This window comes from Monodon monoceros, unplaced genomic scaffold, assembly GCF_005190385.1.
Source record: "Monodon monoceros isolate NGI ecotype Baffin Bay Population unplaced genomic scaffold, NGI_Narwhal_1 Super_Scaffold_20, whole genome shotgun sequence".
Taxonomy (NCBI): domain Eukaryota; kingdom Metazoa; phylum Chordata; class Mammalia; order Artiodactyla; family Monodontidae; genus Monodon; species Monodon monoceros.
Window position 1 is genome coordinate 31,237,013 of NW_021703777.1, and position 26,885 is coordinate 31,263,897.

At 36.5% G+C, this 26,885-nt stretch overlaps 1 protein-coding gene and 1 pseudogene across 4 annotated transcripts in view; one reads left to right on the forward strand and one right to left on the reverse strand.

Moving 5' to 3' along the window:
• Positions 1–26,885, reverse strand: part of FBXW7 (F-box and WD repeat domain containing 7) — a 204,658-nt gene that overhangs the window by 80,928 nt on the left and 96,845 nt on the right. For 2 of the 4 annotated variants that reach the window (XM_029234852.1, XM_029234850.1), the window contains 2 exons: positions 11,786–11,835; positions 10,575–11,144 (listed from right to left, as the gene is read on the reverse strand). In XM_029234852.1, the coding sequence (XP_029090685.1) occupies positions 10,575–11,075 (501 nt within the window). In that variant the 5' untranslated portion in view covers positions 11,076–11,144; positions 11,786–11,835. Of the gene's footprint in view, positions 1–10,574; positions 11,145–11,785; positions 11,943–26,885 lie in introns of those variants that run through there. The other 2 variants (XM_029234851.1, XM_029234853.1) reach the window with 2 other exon arrangements.
• On the forward strand, positions 15,263–16,944 carry LOC114902547 (annotated as a pseudogene).

Here is a 26,885-nt window from a genome sequence, read left to right on the forward strand (position 1 = left end):
AAGAGCCCAGAAACAGACCTACATTACATTATAAATATAATCAACTGACTGATCTTTGACAAAGGAGCAAAGGCAATACAATGAGACGAAGACAGCCTATTCAACAAACGGTACTGGAACAACTGGACATGCACATGCAAAAACTAACTCAAAACAGATCATAGACCTAAATGTAAAACACAAAACTATAAAACTCCTAGAAAATAACATAGAAGAAAACCTAGATGACATTAGATATGATGAAGACTTTCTAAATACAACACTAAAGGTACAATCTATGAAAGAAATAATTGATAACTGGACTTCATTAAAAACTGCTCTGTGAAAAACGATGTCAAGAGAATGAGAAGACAAGCCACTGATTAAGAGAAAATACTTGTAAGAGACAACATGATAGAGGCCTGTTATCCAAAATATATAAAGAAGTCTTAAAACTAAACAATAAGAAAACAAACAACCTGATTAAAAAACAGGCAAAAGATCTGTACAGACACCTCACCGAAGAAGATATACAAATGGCAAGTAAACATATGAAAAGATGGTGAATATCCTATGTCATTAGGGAATTTCAAATTAAAACAACAATGAAGTACTACTACATGCTTATTAGAGTGGCCAAAATCCAAAACACTGACAACATCAAATGCTGGCAACAGGAACTCTCATTCATTGCTGGTGGGAATGCTGAACGGTACAGCCACTCTGGAAGAGTTTGCCAATTTCTTACAAAATTAAACATACTCTTACCATACTATCCAGCAATCATGCTCATTGGTATTTACCCAAAGGAGATGAAAACTTCTGCCTACACAGAAACTTGCACATGGATGTCAGAAGCAGCAGAAATGAGAAACAGTATATACACTGACCCTAGCTATGCAAAATATGTATCTGTGTGGTTAAGGACTGGCAAGTAATACATAAAAATTTATTCACTAATTATTTAGTGACAAATTATTAGGTATATGGGTACCTTACACATGATAAGTACTCTTAGGCAAGATAAGAAATCAAAAGGCTTGAATAGGAGGGAGATAGGAAAACAAATTTAATATAATACGAAATGAGTCATAATAAATATAGCATGGGAGTAGAGATTAAGATAGGGAAACTCTTGGGGCAGGGGGGATAAAAACAGATACTAGCTGGCTTTATGGGTTATTTTACTGTCCCCCTCCTCCCAAAATTACTGTTTCATTGAATTTTCAAATTTTAACAAAAATGCAACTTGGACCCAGAATGAGATCTAGGCTCAAATTCCTAGCTCCACTACTTACCACATGACTGACCACCGACAAATTACTTAACTTCTCTTCACTTGTTTCTCACCTCTAATATGGAGATAAAACTCAGAACCAACATAACAGGACTGTTGAGATTAAATGAGGTTATATATGGAGAGTATTTAGCAGTGTCCTAGCACATAGTAAATAGTGTTCAGTAAGTGGTTTATTAGTAGTAGTAGCATTTTTACCAGTGCAGCTTGCCATTGCACTGACGAGGTTCAGAGTAAGAACAGGGAATAGTCTGGCTCTACTACACCTGAGCAGCACCTCCATTGTACAGCATACAACACTTCAAGATCAATTTGTCCAGAGAAGGGCAACCTGGATGGTGATCCTAGAAAACATGTTGAAGGCATTAAGTCTGGTGAGAAGATTATGGATGAGTATGACAGCAGTCTTCTCCTATAAGAAAGGCTGTTACTGCTCTACATGGAAGAGGAAGGACCAAAGAAAGGTAATAGATGTCCACATAAAGAACTGTCTAAAAATACAATGCTACTCCACACTGTAGTATTCCCTAGTGATGACTTCATTTTCAAGCCCAAGTCTCTTGATAAAGCTACTGGGCACAGGTTTGGACTTGGTGATCTCAAAGGTCTCCTTCGGATTCTATCTCAGGAGACTTAAAACTAGGATGGAAAACCTAAGCAGTTTAAATATATATTAATCAGTTTGAAGAAATGAAGCGTTGGGACCAGGGGAGGGGAGGAAAAGCACTGGTGACTTCCTGGTAAAGCACTGCAGAATTATATTTAAAAAGATGGATTCTGAAATTGCTCACAGGATGTTTAAATGAAAGATATTCATGTTTCAGGGACAGCCAAAAGTGCTGCCAAGGCTACTTTAAGTAACTCTGAAGAAACCATATATTAAATAAATGTCTTGAAAACAAAGAAAGATACCACCATGCTAACTACTACTCCTCTAATAATGTGGTAAGGTGACCTTAGAGAATTGCCAGCATGGACCTGAGTCCTAGAGAGGTGAAGAATTGGTTATTCAAAGAACTCTTAAAGATTTCATTGCTTTTTTCCCACTATATTCAGCTGCATTTTCATGAAGAGATCATTATATAATGCCCTTACTTGTGAAAGATGTCTTTTTATCCAGTCTTCCACTGGAACATTATACATTATGGAAGTTACCTAAAAAGACTAAGTAAATAGAATAAAAACTGGTTTCTAATAGATATAGTTTTTTTTCCTAATAAATAATAGTCATATATGCCTGTTATAACAAGCTTGGGAAATTCTGAAAGGTATATAAGAAAAAACAGAAATAACTCAACCACATTCAGAGATAATTTCTAACATTTGGTTTAATTCTTTCTGATCTTTTCCCATGCATATATATAGATTATTGTATGCTTATTTCATAGTTAGGATCATATTATATACATAGTTTTGAGTTCTATATTTTTAGTAAATGTTATATTTTTAAGGTTTTCCTGTTATTAAATTTCCTTTAAAAATATGACTTTTAATGACTGTATGAGTTACCCGCAATTGATTTCTGCATCTTAGCAACATAGTTCTTAAACTAGGGTTTTAAATTCTCCTCCGGGGAGTCAACTGCTAATTGTTATTATAATGTTCCTCAATGTAACTATCTTTATAATGAATATCTGAGTTTTAAACTAAACTTAAATGGCATGCTTATTTATAATTTATAGTCTAGCTTGGGTACATCTTAAGAGGTGAAATGAGAATTGCTCACATTGCAATCTGTGAAACTTCAATTCTCAACCTGAATCAGCACTAGAGACAAATACATCAAATTTCTACTGTTCAAAAAATAAAAGAATTAAATGTCAACTCAAGATAAAACTTACCGCAAGAGTCACAAGGTAACACCAAATGAACTGTAACATAGAGAACCAACAACGGGTTCAAGGAATTGAATTTTCTAATTCTAGGAAGGTGTAAAGATACAGATGGAATTTGGCCTGGAATTTGAAGGATCTAGCTAGAGTTTATTAAAAGCAAGGGGAGAAATGGAGATGAAATCAGGTAGAAAAAAATTGGTAAGATTGTGAAACACTTCAAGTGTCCACCTATGGATTTGGCTTCATCAGGGGGAAATGGAGCACCAGATACTTAAAATTGAGGTTACTGATCCACACAGAACAAAAATTCATTTTTAAAAATTCATCCAATAATTCATACTGGCAACACATTGTCAAGGACATGGCATTATAGCCTGGTGCAAACAGAAACATTAAGCAAAGATGCTCTTAAGATTTTTAAACATGACCCTTCAATTTTTATCTTACAAGTGCCTGGGGGTAAGAAAAAGGAAGATCAAGTGTTCATATGTGTTAAACTCTTCAGCAAACCCACAGACTCAGACGATAAGAAAAAGTCAAACCATTTTTTCACCAAATGAACAGAAGACTAGGATATTAAGAGACTAGAAAATCTAAAGAGGAAAATTAAAAACTGGTAGGAAGAAATACATACAGTAGTAGTTTTAGCTTTCAGTGGACCGCTCAGGTGACAATGCCCAAGAGACAGGTAGAAATGCAGGACTGAGGCCTGGGTGAATGATGGGCCCTTAAGACTTAATTTTGGAGTTACCTACCAAAGTAAAAACAGAACCCCTTTATCCTTTTCATACCCTCTTCCTTATCACCAACAAAAACAACATGAATAAACATCAGTTCATTTTAATTATATACACATGAAATAATCTGCCTCAGGAACATTTTGAGCATAACTATCTTTGTTATTTGTGGATACTTCAGAGAAGGTTATCAATAGAACACTATTAAAATTCTTTTAAATTCTCCATTCTGTGGGAAGATTTGTTTTGGTCTATAATTAAAATCCGTAATTAATTAATTATTTGCAGTGAACAGGATAACAGATTTAAACATGACCAACATTGAGAGCTATTATGGTTTAAAATAATGTTAATAAGTATTTTTAAAACTGCACTAGCAGGAATTAATTAGAAATTGACCATAAACTAAAGTTCATTTTGGCATCCAGTTGTAAAATTCACAAAGCATTTAAAGTATACAGATGTTTTAAAGAAGAAAATTTAGAGAAACTGACAAATTCTAATAGAAGGAAATGATGCCTACCTATCAACTAGGACGATCTGTGAAAAGCATCCCCGTGGAAATTTGTTCTATTCTTATTTTTATCAGAAATCAGCCCACTTATTATAATATGCTCCCACTCCTCCTGAGCATCCTTTTAAAAGTATTTATCTATTTCTCTATTAATAACTTTTTCCACTAGAGGGTGATATGATGACTGAACACTAAAGGTCATAAAAAGTATATAGACTGATATCTTCTGTGGGGAATGAAGTGCGTTCTGTGAGATTAGGGATGAAGGATAAGAGACAGACAAAATGAGGTCACAGGCTTACATCTGCAAACTACTTGCACGTCCCAGGCACTACACTACTTGCTTTACATAAATTATTTTACTCAATCCTTATAAAAACCCTGTGAAGTAGGTATTATAGTCTTATTTTACAGATAAGGAAACAGTTCAATGAGATTACATATTTATGGCCATATAATGAGCGGCAAAATCAGAATTCAAGTTCAAGCCTGAAAAGCTCTTTTCACTCTACTAAGTTAGGGGAAACCCATCTCCTCCAGTGTGTCCCCTTCCCTCCGCTTCCACCCTCTCCACATGTTTAAAATTGGGTTAAACTGGGCTGAGTGAATGTTTCCAGTCTGTTCTCCTTCACAAATGCAGGAGGCATGGCTATTTGTTGGGCTATGTTTCCTAGTGGATGTTATTCAAGATGACTGCTCTCTGGACCTCTCTCCACCTAACAGAATTTAAACTTTGGTTCTTTGTCTTACAAGAACAAGACAAGGCCAGGGACTTCATGACATGGCCATCGTTCTCTAGAACTCTACCTAAATAAAGTAGAATTTAGAACCCTATTTGATTTCAGTTGTTACCCACATTGTCCTACAAAGTTTGCCAGTAGGTCTGGCTCAAGGGAGCAGCTGAAAGATGCTGGACTAGAAACAAAACTGTAGTTTTGATCCCCTGGCTGGTTAGTGATCCTTGTCCCTAGCTCCTCTATTGTTTTGAATCTAGAGACAAGAAAGTCTCAGGCCTCTTATACACTAACATACTGCTTCTTTGAATATATACATATTTTTACTAAACACTTATTTCTTATTTGAGGGAAAAAGGATTTTTTAAAAAAACTGCTTAGGGACTTCCCTGGCAGTCCAGTGGTTAAGACTCTGCGCTTCCACTGCAGGGGGTGCGGGTTTGATCCCTGGTTGGGGAACTAAGATCCCACATGCTGTGCGGCACAGCTAAAAAAAAAAAAAAGGCTTAGTTACCAGGAGAAATCTAACAATCAAGATGGCAAAAAAGATATATTAATTTGAGATAAGGAATGAAGTTATGTGAGAACAAATAAAATGCACTATGATAGACATGGAAGAAGCAGAAATCGGTGCTCAAACATGGTTCTCTTCATGAGAAGATCAGGAGGATACAAGATCTGGCCTGATGGTAATCTCATTTGCTTTTCATTTTAGTAGAAAATGAGTTCATACTCTACATTAAACATGGAAAAGAAGTCTTTAGTATGGGCTGGGCATCTCTTCAGGAAACAAGATTTTTAAAAAAAATTATATATATATATATATATATATAATACACATACATATATATATATATATATATATATATATATATATAAAAGACTGTTGACACAGGGAGTTAAAACTGAAGAGATGGGCATTTCTATTCGGGGAAGCAAGTTGAATTTCAAATTTGCAGGCAGACTAACCAAACTTACAGAAATAGCTGGCACACAACCACTAATTAAGAAGCACATTTGATGGAATCCAGAGAGAATTGATATCTGTTATCCAGTCTCAAATTTCATTGTCACTTCTTCCTGTTATAACTTTAGCCTTGAGCCCTCATAACTTCAGTACTTGTTAAATACCACAAAGAAAAGCATTTAACTAAGCAATCTGTACTTTCTAAAGGACAGCTCTGTTGATTTCAAATGTGACATGGTATTAGAAAACCACCATACTCCAAAGCCTAGAACCTAGAGACTTAAAATTCTGCTGAAGATCTTGTTTAGTAATGTTTGCCAAACTCTACCATAGGGGGCAGCATAGCGCATGGAAAGAAAGGGTTTTTCTGAAATTAGGCAGATCTGTCTTAAAATCTCTTGCCACTTACATGAAATTTTGGGGTGTTGGCCTCTCTGCAAGCTCTGCTTACTTAAGTTTGTTTGCAAGTTCATAGGAACTTGCAAACAGTATGGACTTAATAAGCACCAATTCTTGACTGCCACTGTCCTTGACTCTTAACATTAAGAAAGTCTGGAATTTCTAATTTATATTATTGCCATAGACTCCCATTAGAATAAATCTTTGGTGACTAGGGGGAAAAAAGATTGTCCTAAGAGTTTTGATAGTTTCCAATATGCTTTCAAAGAAAAGCCCAATACAATGAAGGACCAAAAATGGTTTTTCTCATTAATATCATATTTGCATATATAGCATGTTCAGGAATGCCAAATAAGTCTAGTGGTCCAAAGGGTATGTTTAAGAAACTGCCCAAAAACAAACAAACAAACAAACAAACAAACAAAAAAAAATTTTGAAAGGTATGCTGGGTAAGACTGTAGAAGGCTAATCCCATGTTAACATTAAAAAATGGGATTTTAAAAATACTTATTATACCTCTACTCTTCTCAAAAGTTATAGTTTAAGAGGATTTAAAAGAAATTGTGGCTTAGGGTAATATCTGTAGAAGTGTCTTATGTTTATAATGATCAAGAGTTTAAAGTGTCTTATGTTTATAATAATCAATAATTTAGAGCTGCTCCAAAATAAAGTAATTTTGAAACAGTGAGAGCTTTCCCCCTGTTTACTGTAGTTAAAAGATTTATACACATGGGTGACTGACATTTTCTTTTGAAGTAACACAGTACTAGGTGACTTTTTTAAATGTTGTTGAAAAAATAAAATGTTGTTGGGAATGATCCTGAAGAAGCGTTTCAAGAACGAACAAAAAGGAAAACGAGCCAATCTCAGATTGACGTCCTACTTATTAGAAGGGCATCTCTGCCTTGGCAATCAAATAGTTTTATATTCTTCTTGCCATACTTATTAAGGCAAATGACCTCAAGATAAATAGCGTATCAAAAGTGCGTTTTACATACACACACACACACACACACATATACACACACTCACATAAACACATGAACACATCTAGCCCTGTTGCTGTTAGTACTCAGTCCGCTCCTGTGGCTTTGTATGTATAACACAATAATTGTATTCACAACTCAAGAGTCACTAGGGGAAACAGACTTAAATTCAGTGTGTTTGTTTTTAAGGAGGTAGCTAATCTGTATAAGACATATCTAAAAGTTCTGTTTATGGTTTCATCTTGAAGGGAAGGGAAATATAAAGCACCCGTCAAATCTGGAAATTTTCCTACTGAACACTATGATGACTTCTCCTTTAGGTAAATGATACATTTCATCTAGCTGGCTTTCTAGTTTTTAATTTAAAATGCAGCAGAATTCATTGATAGCTTTGCATTGTTCTGAAAGGCTTAGTTTTGATTAAACTTCTTTCTTAAATAAGATAATGCAATTAAAAACTAAATCCCTATTCCTCCATCTGAATCCTCAGAAAAAAACAGGAGAGATATAAATTTTCTCTTTTGAGATAGTAACCTTGAGGGAGAGAAATCAAGAGATCAGGTATATGAGCTGGGCAAATTGCACTATAAAAGGTTTGAGCTTTGCCATTGGTTGTGTTAGAGCCATCTGGCTGAGTTCCAAAGCACCACTTCAACACCTTGAGACAGGGATGGTAAAAGGGATGAAAACCACCACTTGAAGCCACTTCCTTCTTAGATCAAACCAATTAAATAAAATCTAAACTTGCAGACAGGCTAGGGAAATTAGGGATAAACATGTTTTAGAAAGAGTTTAAGGTTCACAAGCCGAAGCAAAACTGATACAGCAATTCAACTATTAAACCGAGTGTCCAAGCTATTTTATTGCAGGTCAAGTTAAAGAGGATGATGTTAAATCTGTTTGTGTGTTGTTTATGGGCTAAATAAATGATTCACTGTAAAATTTAAAAGTAAGCAAATAAGAGGATAAACTACCTCAGCCATTATTTATTTTAATGTCTGTAAAATAAGTAAGATATTATTTGAGTTAAAATGCTCCTTTCCAAAGAATTGTTTAACTCACAGTCTACTCTACATGGATATTCATGATTTTTATCTAATTTTTAAATGATAAAGAACCAGAAAGCATGCAAAGATAAAGATCTATGAGCGAAGAAGCCTGAAGGGAAAAAAGGATAGAAGTTATGCTACGTACCTCATTCATTCTGAATATAATTCTTTTTACGTTCTCTCCTCTTTATATAGACCACTGCTTAGCAACACTGCCTAAAATATTGATTAAGATAAATTCTAACTCCAGCAAAATGCACATGATGTCCTTATTGAATTTCCTGTAATTTCAATAGCACCAAAATACAGAGAAAATAAATTTCAATGCAGAAGAGAAGTCAGCACTTAGATGACTGAGGAGCTAGTGAACAAGACCAAGGTATGTAAAGAAAACTCTCATTTCCAACTTTGGGTGGTGTGTGTGTGTGTGTGTGTGTGTATGTTCATATTCTTTACAACTTAATTTTTTTTATTATGGAAAACTTTAAACATACTTGGAAAACTACATAGAATACCCACGAACCCCCATGTCCCTATAACCCGGCTTCAACAATTAGCAACTCATGGCCAATCTATACCCTCCTTCCTATTCTCCCCTTTGGTATTATTTTGAAGCAAAGCCCAGACACTATATCATTTCATTTTGACTGTAATTTAATGGGGGAAAGGGAATACAGTAGAAAGACTGGGTAGTGAGAAATGCTTCCTCTTTCTCTCCACAATCCCTGCCCCTGTTATGACCGCAATTTTAAGTGATAATTCCAGGAATGTTCTGAGGAAAGAAGCCCACATGCCACCCCACAGAATTAGCACTGGCAATTCCATATTTACTCAAACACTTCCCGCTTCCACCTCAGACAGCAGCTCCCTGCCTATCCAGCAAGGACAATTCTGGGAAGCAATGACGGTGTGTGATAGTGACAGTGTATCCAGTCCTCAACTCTGGCACAGCCTCCAAGGACTGTATAAAATGGAATTGTCTCTCAGCACTAGATTAGTCACCAAGTCCCTGAACTGATAGGATTCCTCTAGTTTAGACAAGAGTCCAACTGTCCACCTTTTAAAACATGGCTATGGCTAGTTTCCATGGGCTACCACCAGCTAAATGAGATAAGGAGGCAGATCCAACAGAGCTGTCTCCCAGGAACAAAGGGAAAGGAAAACTGCAAGCAAGGGAAGTAGTGGCAGTAACTTGAGCGAAAGTTGGGAATCTAAGTGCACCTTCATATCACCTCCTATTTCTCACAGTCAAATACCAACCAAAATGGTGTGGTTATCCTATACTTAATATTCAAATTGCCTGGAGAAGCAAATGGAGTGTTCCACTAAAATGGAATCAGGAAAAAAAAAACAATTCCTCTGGGGTTCCTAAATGCTTTAACTTTAGTAAAATAACTAGAAGAAAACAAGCAGTGAAGACAGCACCATACATTCTTGTTGTTTTATACAGTAGGAAAAATGTTTCATAATCTTAAATACGTCGGCATCTAGCATTTTAACTTTTAAAAATACCTACTCAGATTTCCCCAACAACCAAATACTAATATTCAGACTGTAATTTTACCTTGTTTACATAACAAAGAGAAAACTATTTACAAAGGATATATCTTATTCATCATAATAAGAAAACTAATTATGAGGTAGCTTCCAGTAACTAGTGCCTTGGAGTAACACCTGTGAATACACAGCCCCCCAGCCCAGCTGCACTTGGTAAATAAGAAAAGAGCCTTCACTACTTGATCTACACAAACCATGTTTCACTCCAATGCTCTTCACTACATGCAACCTCCTAACCCCTGCCCCAGGGACAAAACTGATAATGAAATTTGATATTAATGATTTTTCATAGTAATAGGATCAAATACCCTCTCTCCATGTGTAATAACGTTGTCCCATTATCAGTATTTCTATTTCTAATACTTTCTAATACCTTCTGTAAAACAAAAATTAGTTCATTTTATTACTACACATCTGAAGATTAATTCTGCAATACTACAAAGACTGTGAGGAAAGTTTCGTTACAATTAATACGGATATGTAAAATTTCTCAGGTGAAGAGCAGACTAAATGTACTTACTTTTGTTGTCTTTGTATAGAACGGGGAGGAGAGTTGGTGAATAGGCAGGTCCACGATACTACTAGAGTTTGTGACACTGTTACTATGTGTATGTTCATCTTCCCTGCTGCTGTCATCAGACTGATCAAAATCATCACTCTCCTGGTCCATTTCCTCTTCCTCTTCATCCTCCTCATCTTGTTCACCAGCATGTTCCTCATCTTCCTCTTGTTCCTCTTGGTTTCCCGAGGAGTCCTCATCTACTGAAATAAACCGGTTATTGTTTTCTTCCAATTGTCCTTGCTGGGAATCACTTTGGTCTCCAGGTCTAGGTTCTGCTCCAACGACTTCACCATTCCTTGCAGTGTGCTCCTCCTCTTGTTGTCTTAGCTGCTGCTGCTGTTCCTCCTCCACCACGCGATTCATCTGCTCCTCATCTGCCTGGCTTGAGGAAGGGTTACCTCTCAGAGAGCCTCCAGTTCGTCGTCTTTTGCTGCCCACAGAGAGCAGTTCCTGATTCATTTCCAAAAGCCAGCTTGCTACTTCTTGGACCTTGGCTAGACTATCAGAAGATGCAAAGGTTTTCACATTCTGTAGAGAAAAATGGGGGGAGGGAAAAAAGGTTTGTACAATCTACATTATCTTCTACTTTTATGTTATATTCCAAATTTCATTAAAGACTGTAAAAAGTATTTGATGCCATGGAGACATTAACATGTTCTTTTGGAGTCAGTATAGAAAGTTTAAATTATAAAAGTATGAGACTTTATAAAGACATACACAAAAATCATATAGTAAACAGCTTTATTTTAATCTCCTTTTAAAAATAATTTTAGAACAAAGGTTTATAGTTTAGTTGCTTTGACCAATAAAACATAATCTAACCAATAAAACATTTTTAAATTTTAGATCAGTAGCTCATAAACTATACCCTTTGTCAAACTTCCACAAAATGTTAAGAAGTGTATCACAAAAAAACCTATTCAATGCTCAGTTAAGTTCAGGAAATGCTGAGATAAACCAAGATTAAAAGGCTTTTTTCTTTGAACTTTAGGAATTTCCCAAACTTTTCGGATCACAGAACCTTGCCTTTAGACACAGTTTTCTGACAGTTACCAAATATAATCACTATGATTTTCATTTTTCATAATGAATATAAATCAACTAGACATCAAATAAATTAAAAATTTTATTTCAAAAAAAGAAAAGAAAAAACATTCGTAAGTTCATACCCTCTGACCCAGTCACTCCACTTCTGGCAATCTATCCTAAGGAAGTAATCCTAAAACAGAAAAAAAAATGATGCAGAGGATGCTCATTGCAGCTTTATCCACAAAAACAAAAAATAAAAATAAATGTAAATTAAAATAATCAAAACCCAAATGTTCAAGACAAATGAACCCATGAGATGGGATATATTTAGTACAATCCCTAAACATAATGTTCATTAAAAAAAATTGTGAAAACATGGACATTTTCACAAAATGATGGACATTATATGATCATAGAATGATTTTTAAACTGCACAAGACTAGATTGAAGAAATATTTCAAAATATAAACTGCATTTAGGCAGTGGTATGATAGGTGTTTTAATTCATTTTTTTACCGTATTTCTCAAATTTTATCCATCAAGCATGTTTACTTTTGTTTTTAACCATGGCTCTAAAATTTGATCTGATATAGAATCTTTTCATAACGTTCCTTTTTAAATTTCATCCTTTGCAGATATCTATATGGACATGCTTGAGGTTACAGAAAATAATGCCAACACATTACACAAGTTTATATAAAATTCCTTTTAAAAATACCTTTAAGGTTTATGAGATAAGGAAATACAATATCCATTTTCTATCATGCCCTAAGAGTTACTACATTATATCACAATGATCTTTAAATAAAACAGTCTTATCCACCTCTCCAACCCTTGCCACTAGATGGTCACTCCCCCAAAGGTCCACAGTTCTCATGGCAAACTTTAAGATGGGAAGATAGTTTTTAAATAGCAGCATTTTATTTTCTCTTCTATAATCAACAATTTATAAGAAATAAGCTACAGTGTGGGGGGAAAATTCTTAAATTCTACTTACTCTAGAAGTATAAATGTAGAAAGAGAAGAGTTCTAAAGATGGACCCCTGAGACCCTCCAACATTCTAAAAGAAGAGAAGTAGCCAGCAAAGGTGACTAAGTAGGAAAACCAAGAACCAGAGTTACCCGTAAAGCCAAGTTAAGAAAGCATATCCAGCAGGAGAAAGTAAATGATGACAACTACCGCCAAGAGATCAAGTAGGATGGAGACAAAGAACTGACCACTGGATTCAGTAACGTGGAAGTCACTAGTAATAGGAGCAGTTTTCGTTAGTTGAAGTCTGATAAAAGTAGATTTAAGAGACTGGGAAAAGAGAATAGAGATGGTGGGTATGGAAGAGTTTGCAGTTTGATGCAAAAGGGAACAAAAGAACGGGAGTAGTAATTGGTAGGGAAAACGGGGTCAAGAGAAGATTTTTGATTAAGACTAGTGAACTAGCAGCATATCTGTACACTGACAAGAATGATCCAGCACAAAACAAAAAAGTCAATAATGTAATCAAGAGAGAGAAGAAATAGTGAAGTGATATCCTTAAGTAATTAAAAAGGGGATGATGAGAAAGCATTCAAACGTTAGAAAAGGGGATAGTTAGAAAAGGGGATACTACATTTACGGTAATAGATGGAAAAGCAGTATAGTATTATATAAATACTTTACTTCTTTTTAGCATATTTCTCAATGTGGGAACAGTTGGGAAGTAGGTAGATTTTTATAGTGGTCAGAGTCTTTGGAAGTTCCCTGCTCATTCCTTCAATTATTTTTTCCTTTTCTTTGTAAAATAGGAAGAAGCAAGGTTATCAGCTGAGAGTGATGTTACAAATTTGAAGAGAAAGATATGAAATAGCCCTCTAGAGAAAGAGGAAGGGAACCTTCTTTCGCGCAAGAGATTTTGATGATCAAATGTAATCAATAAACTATGATGTAATATATATTAAATGTGGCTTTTAAAAGTCAAGTAGTTCTAATAGATAACCCACAAGAACCTACTGTAGAGCAGAGAGAACTCTGCCAAATATTCTGTAAAAACCTAACTGGGAAAAGAATTTGAAAAAGAATAGATACATGTATAACTGAATCACTCTGCTGTACACCTGAAACTAACACAACATTGTTAATCAACTATACTCCAGTGTAAAATAAAAATTAAAAATAAAATGTTATTATGCTTTTGAAGAAAAAAAATAAAAGTAAAAGTCAAGTGGTTCTTATTTACAACTCAAGCAAGCACAATACAAACTTTATCTTTGAGGTAGCAGGTAGGGTTCCTTAGAAAAAGGAATATATATATCCATTGTTTTCAGAAGATAAACTACAGAAAATAAAGGTCATCAAAATCTTGCTGGCTAGTATATGTCAAAGACAGACTATGAAAATATCACAGGAAATCAGGTTAAAAATAACATGCTGAAACACAGTAACCTACACAAATGAAAAAATACACACAAACACACACACACACACACACACACACAGTACCCCTGTGTATATAAAAGTAAATCTGCTATACACAGGATTTCTTCAAGGCTAGAATCAAAATCTTGCTTTAGTAACTGTATCTAAAGTCTAGCTCTCGTAACACTAACAAGAACGTTTTTCACTTGGATGTTTATTCACAGAATGGCATGAAATCAGGGACACTGCCTGGGATAATGCAGGCCCCAAGAAAATTGCCCTTTGTACCCAACCTAACAGGCATATTTTTACAAGACTGAAACAGGTTAAATGACATATTAAGAGCAACTTACAAAGTAAAAAAATGAGAGAACCAAGATCATAAAACAAAGCATAAAGAATGTGCGTAAAGGGAGGAGACTGTTGGTAAGCACCCAGCCTATCAACAAATAGAAAGTTTATAACTGGCATTTCAAAAACAGTACCTGGTCACTGAAGAACACTTCTGTTACCAATTATGAATAATAAAAATACAAATCACTGTCATTGTATAACTTTAGTGTAATATTGAGGGGAACAGAGAAGAAATGTCTTAAGCCAATAAAGATAACTGACTTATATTTACAGTGTAGCACGTAAATAGCTTTCAAAATAATACAGATTCTTAAATATAGACCTGGTCAATAATGGAAAATCCAAGTAGAAGAATCAGATTTAAAGGACAGCCAGTAAAAAATATTCAATGACACAACTGAAAGTCAAATTACAGGAATTCCAGAATATTTGAAGAGGCTGAAAATATCTAATTGATAGACTTACATAAAAATTGGACTTCTCTGACTCATTTTGGGAGTGGAAAATAGTAATAAATATATAGAAACTAAGAGGAAATTTTCATTTTCTGTTGGTATTAATTTAAATAACAGTATTTTTAGAAAATTTGTTCTAATAATAATCTATTAAATAAGCTAATGACTTAATTAAAATAATATTTATCCAATAATTAATAGGAAATCAGAATCAACTATTAAACACTTTTAAGGGGGAAAAAAACATTCAAAAATTAGTTTACACAGGGGGCGAGGGGCTGTCCCGAGGGACCGGCTGAACCGGACTGGACCGACTGCGCAGCAGCCCGGTGATCCGGCAGACAGTGGAGAAGAGTGGGTGCTCGGAAGCAGCCCTCGGCTCCCTCCCCTGGAGGCACAGAGGGCAGGGGCCTTGGCGAATGGCTTTCTTGATGGCTACTTGCTAATTAGACCCGGAGGGCCTGGGAGAGGGAGGGGCCGGCTCCCACCCCTGAGCCCCCAGGGACCCTGCTGCTTGCCGGGCCGCGGGCTATCGCTATCGATATCGTTCTCTCCCTGCCTCCTTCCCGCCGCCCCCTGGGGGTTTGATTCAGGATTTGTTCCTAGTGTCCAAAACTGATAAGAAACTTACAGAAGCTGATGCTTACCTACAAATCTTGATAGAACAGTTAAAGCTTTTTGATGACAAACTTCAAAACTGCAAAGATGATGAACAGAGAAAGAAAACTGCAGCTCTCAAAGAGACAACAAATAGCATGCTAGAATCAATTAAACACTGCATTGTGTTGTTGCAGATCGCTAAAAGTACTATTAATCCTGTAGATGCAATATATCAACCTAGTCCCTTGGAACGTGTGATCAACACAATGCCTTCCCAGACTGTCTTACCTCCAGAACCTGCTCAGTTGTGTAAGTCAGAGCAGCATCCATCTTCTCTACCAGTTGGACCTGTATTAGCTACCTTGGGACATCATCAGACTCTAACACCAAATAGTACAGGCAGTGGGCACTCACCACCTAGAAGCAGTCTAACTTCTCCAAGCCATGCCAGCTTGTCTCCAAACACAGTCCCAGAGTTCTCTTATTCTAGATGCGAAGATGAATTCTATGATGTGGATGAATTCCATCAGAGTGGCTCATCCCCACAGCACTTAATAGATTCCTCTGGATCTGCCTCAGTCTTGACACACAGCAGCTTAGGGAATAATCTAAAGTGCCCAGATACCACAGAGTCACTTAATTCTTCCATGTCCAATGGAAGAAGTGATGTTGAACTTTTCGATTCACATGATGAGAGAGATGATGAAGGGGAGGCAGGGTCGGTGGAAGAGCACAAGAGTGTTATCATGCATCTGTTGTCACAGGTTAGGCTTGGAATGGATCTTACTAAGGTAGTTCTTCCAACATTTATTCTTGAAAGAAGATCTCTTTTAGAAATGTATGCAGACTTTTTTGCACATCCGGACCTGTTTGTGAGTATTAGTGACCAGAAGGATGCCACAGACCGAATGGTTCAGGCTGTAAAATGGTACCTCATGATGAACATTACATTCTCACATTCCGCAATGGTCGTGGAAGGTCTATCCACACAGTGCCCTGCGTGGAACTAGGCGGAGAATGCAATATTAATTGTTCCAAAACTGGCTATAGTACCAATATCGTCTTCCACACTAAACCTTTCTATGGGGGCAAGAAGCACAGAATTACTGCTGAGATTTTTTTCTCCAAATGACACGAAATCTTTCTGCTCAGTTGATGGGGAATGGAATGGTATAATGTATGCAAAATACTCAACAGGGGAAAATGTAGTTTTTATAGATACCAAGAAGTTGCCTATAATCAAGAAGAAAGTGAGGAAGTTGGAAGATAAGAATGAGTACGAAACCCACTGCCTTTGGAAGGATGTCACTTTCAACTTAAAAATCAGAGACACTGATGCAGCAACTGAAGCCAAGCACAGACTTGAAGAAAGACAAAGAGCAGAAGCCCGAGAAAGGAAACAAAAGGAAATTCAACGGGAGACAGGTTATTTCATGAAGATGGAGAATGCTGGGTTTATGATGAACCATTACTGAAACGTCTCAGTGCTGCCAAGCATTAGGTTCGGAAATGCAAAGTTCGCTCCTGGTGACCAGGGCAGAGGCATAATGAAGTAACAATCTTCCTTTGGGAGAACCTATTCACTCCCTTCTTATTGCAGTGGTTCCTATCTCAGGGATACTGGACTTTCTGATGCAGATGAACAAGTAAAACGAGAAAAGCTTCCCTTTTCCTGTTCTGTGGCAGTTACAATGTTGACTTCGGTCTTGAGAAAAACTTCAGGTTTTGAAAACAAGATGTCTGCTCCTTTTCCAAATCCCACGTTATAAATCCCAGTCTCAAACTCTGCATTCTAGTATTGTTGTTGAGATATACAACATCTGTTTCCTAGTTCGTATAATCTTGGGTTTTATATATGTATATATATATATATATATATATATATATATATATGAAATAGGTGATGCCAGATTTTTCATAAATATGCCATCTACTGTAAATATTGGTTCCTCTGAGTTGTTTTAGAAAATTTAGCGCAAAGTATTAAAATCACGTGTTAGGAAATTTCATGGTCTCACCTACAATAACTTTTATTTTGGAATTGAACTATTATTAAATTGTATCTAACTCTGGACTACAGTTTAATTATACTCAGTGCTTCTTAAGGCTTCATAAAGCAATTTTTCCAAAAAAAAAAAAAATTAGTTTATAAAGTCCCACAAAAAAAAAACTAAGCACCCATAATCTAAAACTTCTGCCATACAGGAAATATTAATAAATGAGGTATTAATAAAACACATTTTTGCTTTTTATAATTCTAACTTTAAACTGTTTTTAGAGAAAAATTTTTGTATGATTTAGGACACTGTATCATATGAAACACAAACATCAACAAACAGAATCCTATATCCTAAAAAAAAAATTATGTAAAATTTAAGGATGTTCTTTTATTTCTTCTTACCAGTATATAATGTCAGATATATCATATACATAACTTACATTTTTATCAATAATCAGTGAGACTGAAGTCAGTAAAACAAAATGTGACAGCTAATATATTTTGACATTAAATTGTATGATTTCCTTGATGAGAATGGAAATGATTTAAGGTCAGGAATAATACTGACAAAAGAAAATGAAACTGAACAAATTGAAAATGTTCCTCACTTCACAGACAAAGCAATTGGGCTCAAAGAGAGTATTTCTCAAGATTAGCTAGCTTAGAGCAAAGCAGGGACCAGAAATTGACATTCAACTGAGTTTTCTTTCATGTGCCTCAGTCTACATAACTACATATGATAAAGTCTTAAAAGAGTATTATTCTCTAACACTGATATTGCCTTCTTCTCCAAAACCAGAATCGTACAATGCTCAAAAATTTTTACTCTAAAATAAATACTCACTGAGCACTCAATATGCCTCAGGCACATATTAATTTTGTAGAAGATAATGTTTAGAAATGTTTCTTTACAAGTTAATCAGTGACTTTTAACCTGAACCCATAGCAAAATTAAATTTTACATTACAACTCTTTATGCATGTATTTAAACAAATCTAAAACGATGGTTTCAGTGAGAGGGAATGATGAAATGTTTATACCTAAAGTCTCTATAAATCACTACCCTTAATTAAACATAGTCCGTTTTCATTATTATTTTTTTTAATTTACGTATTTATTTTTGGCTGCATTGGGTCTTCGTTGCTGTGTGCGGGCTTTCTCTAGTTGCAGCGAGTAGGGGTTACTCTTCCTTGTGGTGCACAGGCTTCTCATTGCGGTGGCTTCTCTTGTTGCGGAGCACGCGCTCTAGGCGCACGGGCTTCAATAGTTGCGGCATGCAGGCTCAGTAGTTGTGGCTCACGGGCTCTAGAGTGCAGGCTCAGTAGTTGTAGTGCACAGGCTTAGTTGCTCCGCGGCACGTGCGATCTTCCCAGACCAGGGCTCGAACCCGTGTCCCCCGCATTGGCAAGCAGATTCTTAACCACTGCGCCACCAGGGAAGTCCCAGTCCATTCTCATTATTCACAGTAATTGTGTTCTATAAAGTTGCCACAAATACCAAACGAGTGTTCCTAAGGGAAATACACGGTTGAGTTCCTGCAAGCCTCTAGTCACATTTTTGCCAACTGATCAATACATAATCTTTTTATATGTGTATTTCTTTTTAAAGACATGTTATTTAATATATAGTTGATTAACACTGAACTCATGGTCAACAGCACTATAAATTCATGCCCGAAAGAAGCTTATCTAACGTGTATGTTTTCCATCACAACACTAGGCAGTACCTCAAAACTTCTTGGGAAGCATTTTGAACAGCAAAACCACAAACAAGAAACACAAAAAGCTTTTAGTGAAAAATGTTTCAGTAAACAGACGATGAAAAGGACACTTGTGTAGAATATGAGAGCTGAAACAAGAAAGCAGAGTGTCACCTGGTTCAGACGGGAAAGTCCATGTCAGGTGACTCAAATTTTTTGCCACCCTGTGCATGCGAACATCCACAAATGACTGTGAAAGTGCCACAAGTACTGATTTTTAGTGTTACAAACGAATTTCAGTGAGTAGGCAAATCCTATATTAAATAAAGCTGGACTTTGTATAAAGTAACAGCTGGAGAAATAAAAGGGAGAAGGGGCACCACTTTTCCTTAGGTAAGTGGGGAGAACAGCCTTCTCCTGGCAGTGTGAAAGTCCAGAGAGGCCCAAAACTAAGGGTACCTAAAGGAAGAGACACCTACAGGCATCTCCATTCCAGGATGAAGGAGAAGTATTATAAGTATTATAATAAATTGCTCTTCAAAACAATTCAATAATAAGGTTATTGAGATAAAAGAGAACTACTATGTGGCTTTCCCCAAGTTCTAGAAAACACAGGGTAACTTTTAGTCATTATACCTGGTTAAATTAGCAGCACTTCAGACCTAATTTCAGTGCCTTTTTTTTTTAATTTCTCACAAACTTTTTAAATAGTTTCTTATGAATGTCGCTTCTCAAAAGACCTTTGATTATCCAAAACCATGTGAACAGCTTATTTTAGGTTGCCTAAAGGAGTTAAAGAGGGCATAGTATACATGTTAAAGTGAGCTCTGAAAGCCTATCTCAGAGTGAACCAGAATTGTGAGCCTCCAAAGAAGATTACCAGGCAAAGATTAACCTTGAAATCATAGTAGACACTGAGGAATATTGGTTACACTAATGTACACGGGGTGACAAGCAAATTGTCAAAGCCTTCAAAGACTGTGCAATACTAACATTTTCAGAAGCCACTAGGCTTGATCTACAAAGTCAGTTAAGAAGCTTTAAGATATAGATAGCAGGAAAATCAACCAAATTGTACTGATCATCGAGAAGGATAACTCAAAGCTTGGAATCACCTTCTATAAGCAGGTTAGGATTTTCAATGAATCCTAAAAGAACCTCACTAATCACCAGGATTCCTCTTCTGGACGCACCACTTAATAATACTCCAGCTGCATATTATGAACTCTCTATATGGCAAATTAATAATTTAGTATTAATCCCTATGTTCAAACTGATTAAAGGTAAGTATCTGGAACACATACTAAGTATCACTTACTTAGTATCACTTACTTAGATACTTAGTATCTGCTACTCAAAATCCACCAAGAGCCTCCCATCTCACTCACAATAAAGGTCATTTTTTTTTTTAAATGGTTGTATTTTAGGCCCTGTATAATCGACACACATCCCACCACTCTGAGCTCATATTCCACTCTTCTCTCTTTTTCACTTTGCTCCACTCTTTGTGTCCTTGTTCTTTCTGGAAGAGGAAAATACGCTGCTACCTCAGAGCCTTTGCACTGGATACACCTTCTATCTGAATGCTCTCCCTCATATATCTGCATGGTTCTTCCCATTATTTCCTTCAGGACTCTTTTCAAACATCCTCTTAAGAAATGCACTTTCCCTAATAATCTTATTTAAAATAATCACTCCCTTGCATCACATTATTCCCCTTTGCCCTGCTTTATTCTGCTCCAAGCACTGTATAAAAGCACTGGAATAGGGTCTGTTTCTATAGAGTGCCTACCTACCTATCTATCCATCCATCCATCCATCCATCCATCCATCCATCCATCCATCCATTTCTTCATGTATTATCCGCCTCTTCCCACTAGAACTTAAGCTCCATAAGGAAAGAGACTTACCTTTTTCACCACTATCTTCAGCACCTACAAAAATGCTTGGCTCAGTCGGTCCTCAAAACATTTAGTGAGTAAATAATTATTACATCTTTTTAAAGCCAGTCGTGTGCTGAGAATTCTTTCCTCATCAAAGAAGAGCTACAAGCCAGGTCACAAAAAAGTACCAGATATTTTGAACACATTTTTTTAAGTTGTAGTCTGTACTGAACAAGTCACTTGTAGTACTCTTGAAACTCAGAGGGTATAAATCTAATATGTTAACATTTATTTATAAATTATCTTCCTCTAAGTCATAAAGATATTTTCCCTTTATCAAATTCCTTGTTATTTTCAGCACATGCTATAAAAAATGTGTGACTAAAAAGATGAATACTTCAAAAGCACATAATTTGTGGAGTAATTCTAGTTTCACATCTCCCATACTGCAGCTAACTGGGAAATCATTTATGCAGCTTAAGGTGAAAATCTTCCAGAGGCTGCAAAATTAGCTGAACAGATCTTTAGTACTGTAGATTAATAAAATCAACACAAAATGAACAATATGGGGCACATCATACAAGTATTCATACAACCAGCAATTATTCATTTGAAGTTTTATGGTTCTGAACTGAATATTTTAAATCCACATGCCTCATCAATCAAGTATATCTTTACTAGAAAGGATGAAAAACACTATTTTTCAGTCCATATGTCAATACCTACTTTTTATGTTATTTAACTTACATATACATATGTATATGTAAGTTAAATAACATACCTATTTCTGGCCAAATTTAATTCCTCACTCCCGCTCACCTCCACTCCCTCTGCAATCTGGGTTTACTCCATTATAACTAAATTTTAAACTGGTTGCTAAATCCCACTGGATCTTTTACCATTTTTGTAGCTTTTGACATTACTAAACAAGCACTCCCCTCTTTACAATTCTCACATCCCTTAGTTTCCCTTGATATAATCCTTTTCTTAGTATTGTCCACCAAGCAGCACTGTTGTTCTCCACTGACAGCTCCTTCCTTCTCTGCAGTTTCTTTGCAACCTGGGATTTTAACTACCACATAGAAGCTAATGACAACCAATTCTATTCTCTCTAGCCAAACTCCTCCACTGAGCCTATTTTATCAAGATATCCCACAGTTGCCCCAAATTCATTATTTTAAGACGCAAATTCCTGTACACACACACCCACCTAAGTTTCTTCTTAGGTCCTCCTCCTATTTTCTCTACGTCGGTGAATGGAAGCATATTCTAGTCAGTTGCAGATTTAAGAAACCCAAATGGTTCTTCCTCTTCTACTTCCTTCTACTATCCTCTCCCTCAACAATTCAGTCCTAAAGCCATTAAGTGGAGCCAGGCAAGTTAGGTATATGTGTGGGAGGTGGTGGCAGTCCAGCAGAGGGGTCAGTCCAAGCAGAGGGAGGAGGGCTTCCCAGTATGTGGGGGAAGGTGGGAGGAAACAGCCTGACTATGAGCAAGGTGAGGAGTGATCCATACAGCAGAGAGGCCCAGCAGGGCAAAGGCAGAGCAGAATGAGAAGTTCTACTTGGGTGGGGGTGTCCAACGTCAGCAGGGTAAGAAAGGCATCCACATGACAGGATGGCGTCAGAGCCCAAATGGGATATGGCGGGTGTGGTGGCCACAGCGGTGCCCTGCTCAGATATCCCTTCAACAGAACCTGCTATGAGGAGCAGAGCTGCCTGACAGCCCCCAGCTACCTCACCTTGGAATCCACAGTAACATTCACACCTGGCCATGCTTCCTCTAGACTTCTCCCAGCAGAAGCCTGAGCATGGTGGGAACGCTCCAATAGCCAACTCTGGATGGGGCTCCCTGCACATCAAATCTTGTCTTGACCTCTGTTTCTCTGGGGACCTGAACTGACACAGAAGGTATTCACGTACTGGTGTCAAAAACACTTGGGATGAAATAAAACTGTTCTGGAAGACACTACAAAATGGTTAACTTCATTAAACAAAGGTCATTTCACTCCAGAGTATTTAAAGAACATCTCCTACTACATAAAGAAATCCAGTGGCTTAGCAGAGGAAAAATTCTCAACAGGGTATTTGAGCTGAAAGGGGTCCTTTTAAGACAACAGAGGAAGGGATTTTGTTGAATACTTTGAAGATGAAGAACGGCTGCAGATCTCACACTTGCTCTTCAGTCTCTAATGTTTTTGACTTCAAGGGACAAAATTCTTGGATTTAAAAGGAAAATACGCTTTTGGAAAACATCGTGTTACAAAAAAGAAATCCTAAGATGTTTCCACTGCTGCTCGGGCCCAAGTGAAGAAGTCATCAGCAAGTCTCAAGTCTTACTGCAAACCACCTAGTGAAGCTGAAGAACAAACTGAAATGATTTTCCTTCCCTTTCAAAAAGAAGTGTTATCAATGAGCAGGTACTACTTTTCTGAATCTTCTGATTGTGAGAATTTGACTTGAGAAAAAAGGAAGAAGCTGCAGTCTAATACATTCAAGATGAGTTTTATTGATCTGCCCAGACAAGTTTTGGATTTCTGCAAAGAAAAGAATATCCTGCTATCATAGGAAACAATGAACATTATGCTACAGTTTCCAACTTTTCACACATTTGAACAATCTTTTACTTATTCAATGAACATCAAGAGTAAGCTAAAAAATGGTCTCATTTCAGCTGAAAGAAAAATTTGTATGTGCTTGCTCATCCCATGTTTGACCCTGAATGGTATTTCTAAAGCACAGAACAAGCACACAAGATAAATACAATTTTTACATTAAAAAGGTAAATTCACTGTAAGGAGGTAAATATAACTTTTAAGATTCAAAAACAACACTTTTATGTGTATGTGAGCCTATAAAAGAAGTGATTTTCTAACTGCTTGGTCTATATTTGAGCCTGATCATGTCACTGAATAAGGAAATGTTTTTTCAGTCTTGTATAAAATTGTGTCTAGGCAATATTTTTATTCATATTGCTTTGGCTTATGATTTCAGTTGCTCTACTATTCGACACTGTCAATAAATTTTCATGCTGTAAATAACATTAATTAAAATTAATTTATAACCTTTATTTAAATTAAATCTGCTAAGCCTACATTAAGAAAAATTGAGTCCCATTTTGGTTTAAGTTAGTTACATGAAATTTATTATGTTTCTTATGAGTTTGCAAAATTTATGAAATGATAAAAAGAGATTTTCTTTCTTTTTTTTTTTGGCCGAGCCACGTGGCTTGTGGGATCTTAGTTCCCCGACCAGGGACTGAACCTGGGCTCTTGGCAGTGAAAGCACACAGTCCTAACCACTGGACCACCAGGGAATTCCCTAAAAGAGATTTATTTCAAGGAAAGTAAGTTAAGCTTAATTACCAGGGGGTTGTATTTTCCCCCAAGAAAAGGTGGCTAAAATGTTTAGTCTTAAATATTGGGGCGGGAAGGGGGACTGCTCTTGCACGTACCATATCTCATTTGGATCTCAAATAGTAAGAATTTGTGGTAAGGCCTATGTGGTCAAGGTTAAGAAGGTAAAGTTAAAAAAAGAAAAAACTGGAGTTTCCTCTATCTGCTCCATTAACTTGTATTGGAGCTGACATCCTTTGTGGGAAGGCGGAACCACACAAAAAGAAGAGGCTAATAAATTTGCCAGTATAAACATGTCCACAGAGAAAAAAAAGCATTCTGTACTCAAAAGAGCACTGACAATTATCAATGAATCATTATACCTACAACTTCTGATCAAGCGAATATACCATGAGCTGCAGATATAATAATTTTTATGTAGGTTTCTCAAGATCAGAAAATTATTTTAAGTGTTTTCCCAGTGTAAGAGTGAGAAAGGTTGAAAGTGAAAATCAGTAATGGGACAAACTGAAATTATGTTTACTTAATAGGAAGCAGTGGGAGTAACATAGCATCCCTTCTGTGATATTCCTGTCAACAATGCCTAACCTAACGAGGAAACACAAGACAAACCCAAATTAAGGGTCCCAGTTCAAAATGACTGGCCTGTAATCTTCAAAAGTGTTAAAGGAATGAAAATAAAAGATCAAGGGACTGTTCTGGATACATGATAATAAATGCAACCCATGATTTTGAATGGAATCTTGTCCTTATACGAGATATTATCTGAACAACAATGGGGTCTGAGGAGTAGACAATCTAATATACCAGTGCCAATGTCCTGATTTTAATGGTTATATTGTGATTATGCAGAAGAATGTCCTTGTTTATAAGAAATGCATACTCAAGTGTTTGGGAGTGATGGTGCATCATTTTGGCAACTTATCAAATGGTTCTGGGGCAAAATAAGTTCTTAGCACTGTACTTGGAACTTTTCTGAAATAAGGGGGTAAAAGGAGAAATCTGGATGTCATTCTGGTTCCTATCATTTGTTACAAACTACCCTTGCCTGTCCCCACACTTCTGTCACCCACTCACATCATCACTAAGTTCTCCTAAGTCCACTACAACCAGTCCCACTTTTCTAGTACTGTTTAATAAGCGCATGCCATCTGCCTCTTGCCCAAACTACTTGAATAACATCCCTAGTAATCTCCCTATCTTTTGTCTCCTGCCCCTCTCATCTACCCTCTATACTGCTGCCAGAACAGGAAATGTCAACAACTCAGTGGGAGCTTTTAAACTTTTTACATGCTGAACCCTTTGCTCAAATGAGAGCAAAATATTAAAAAGGTGAAGAGAGAGCTTGTGAGAGCAGGGGAGAAGAGAGAATTAGCAACCCTCCAGTGACTCTGCAAAACTTCTGAAAACTACCATTCTGTAGGATATATCTAAAATCCTAAGCACAGTACTTAAGACATACCCAATCTGGTCTCACCTCTATCCATCTTCAGTACACACTGCTTTGTCTTTATATTCAATCACTTTTCTCATAGACTGTAAACAAAAAAGCTTAGTGATTATAGATTTTTAAAACAAAAATGTAAGTGTCCATCTTAAGTTGTTACCAGATATTTCTATTTCTTTGTGGTAGTTCAAGAAGTCTACTGAACTGAAGTCTACTGAAAAAAACCTTATGACTGAGCAAACAGAACCTTCCTAGAAGTCTTTTAGGTAGAGTGGTGCTGTCATCATGGCTTGGAGCAAGAGGGGTGTCAGGTTTGGATATGAAAGCTGAAATCTGGGTAAGTAAGGTAAATAATCACAGAATTCAGTCATGTAGTAATTCAGTCGTTCACCATTCAAACATTAAATAGGTCAAAAAAATGGGTGAAAGACAAACAGTTGACTAAAAGAAGATATAAAGGGTTGATAAACACATGAAAAGGTGCTCAATAACATCAGCCATCAAGGAAATGCAAATTAAAACCACAATGCAGAAGAACTTCTCATCCACAAGAATTACTAAAATTAAAAGAGACCAAACACCACCATATGTTGCTGAAAACAGGAAACAACTGAAACTCTCATATTTGGCTACTGGACTATAAAATGGTACCACCACTGTAGAAAACCACTTGGCAATTTCTTACAAACACACACTTATGCTGTGAGCTAGCATATACACTCCTAGGTACCTACCCAAGAGAAACGTCCATAAAAAAGGCTGGTACAAGAAGGTTTATAGCAGCTTTATTCAGAAGAGCCAAAACTGGAAACAACTCAAATATTCATCAACAGAAGAATGGATAAATTGAATTGTATTCATGTGATGGAATAGTACACAGAAATAAAAAAGAATGCACTTCTGATACATGCAACAACATGGATGGCAAAAACAGTACACTGAATGAAAGAAGTCAGACACAAAAAAGCAACATTATGTGATTCTGTTTATATGATGTTTGCAAATACACAGAACTAATCTACAGTGAGAGTAATCAGAACAGTAGTTGCCTAAGTGTGG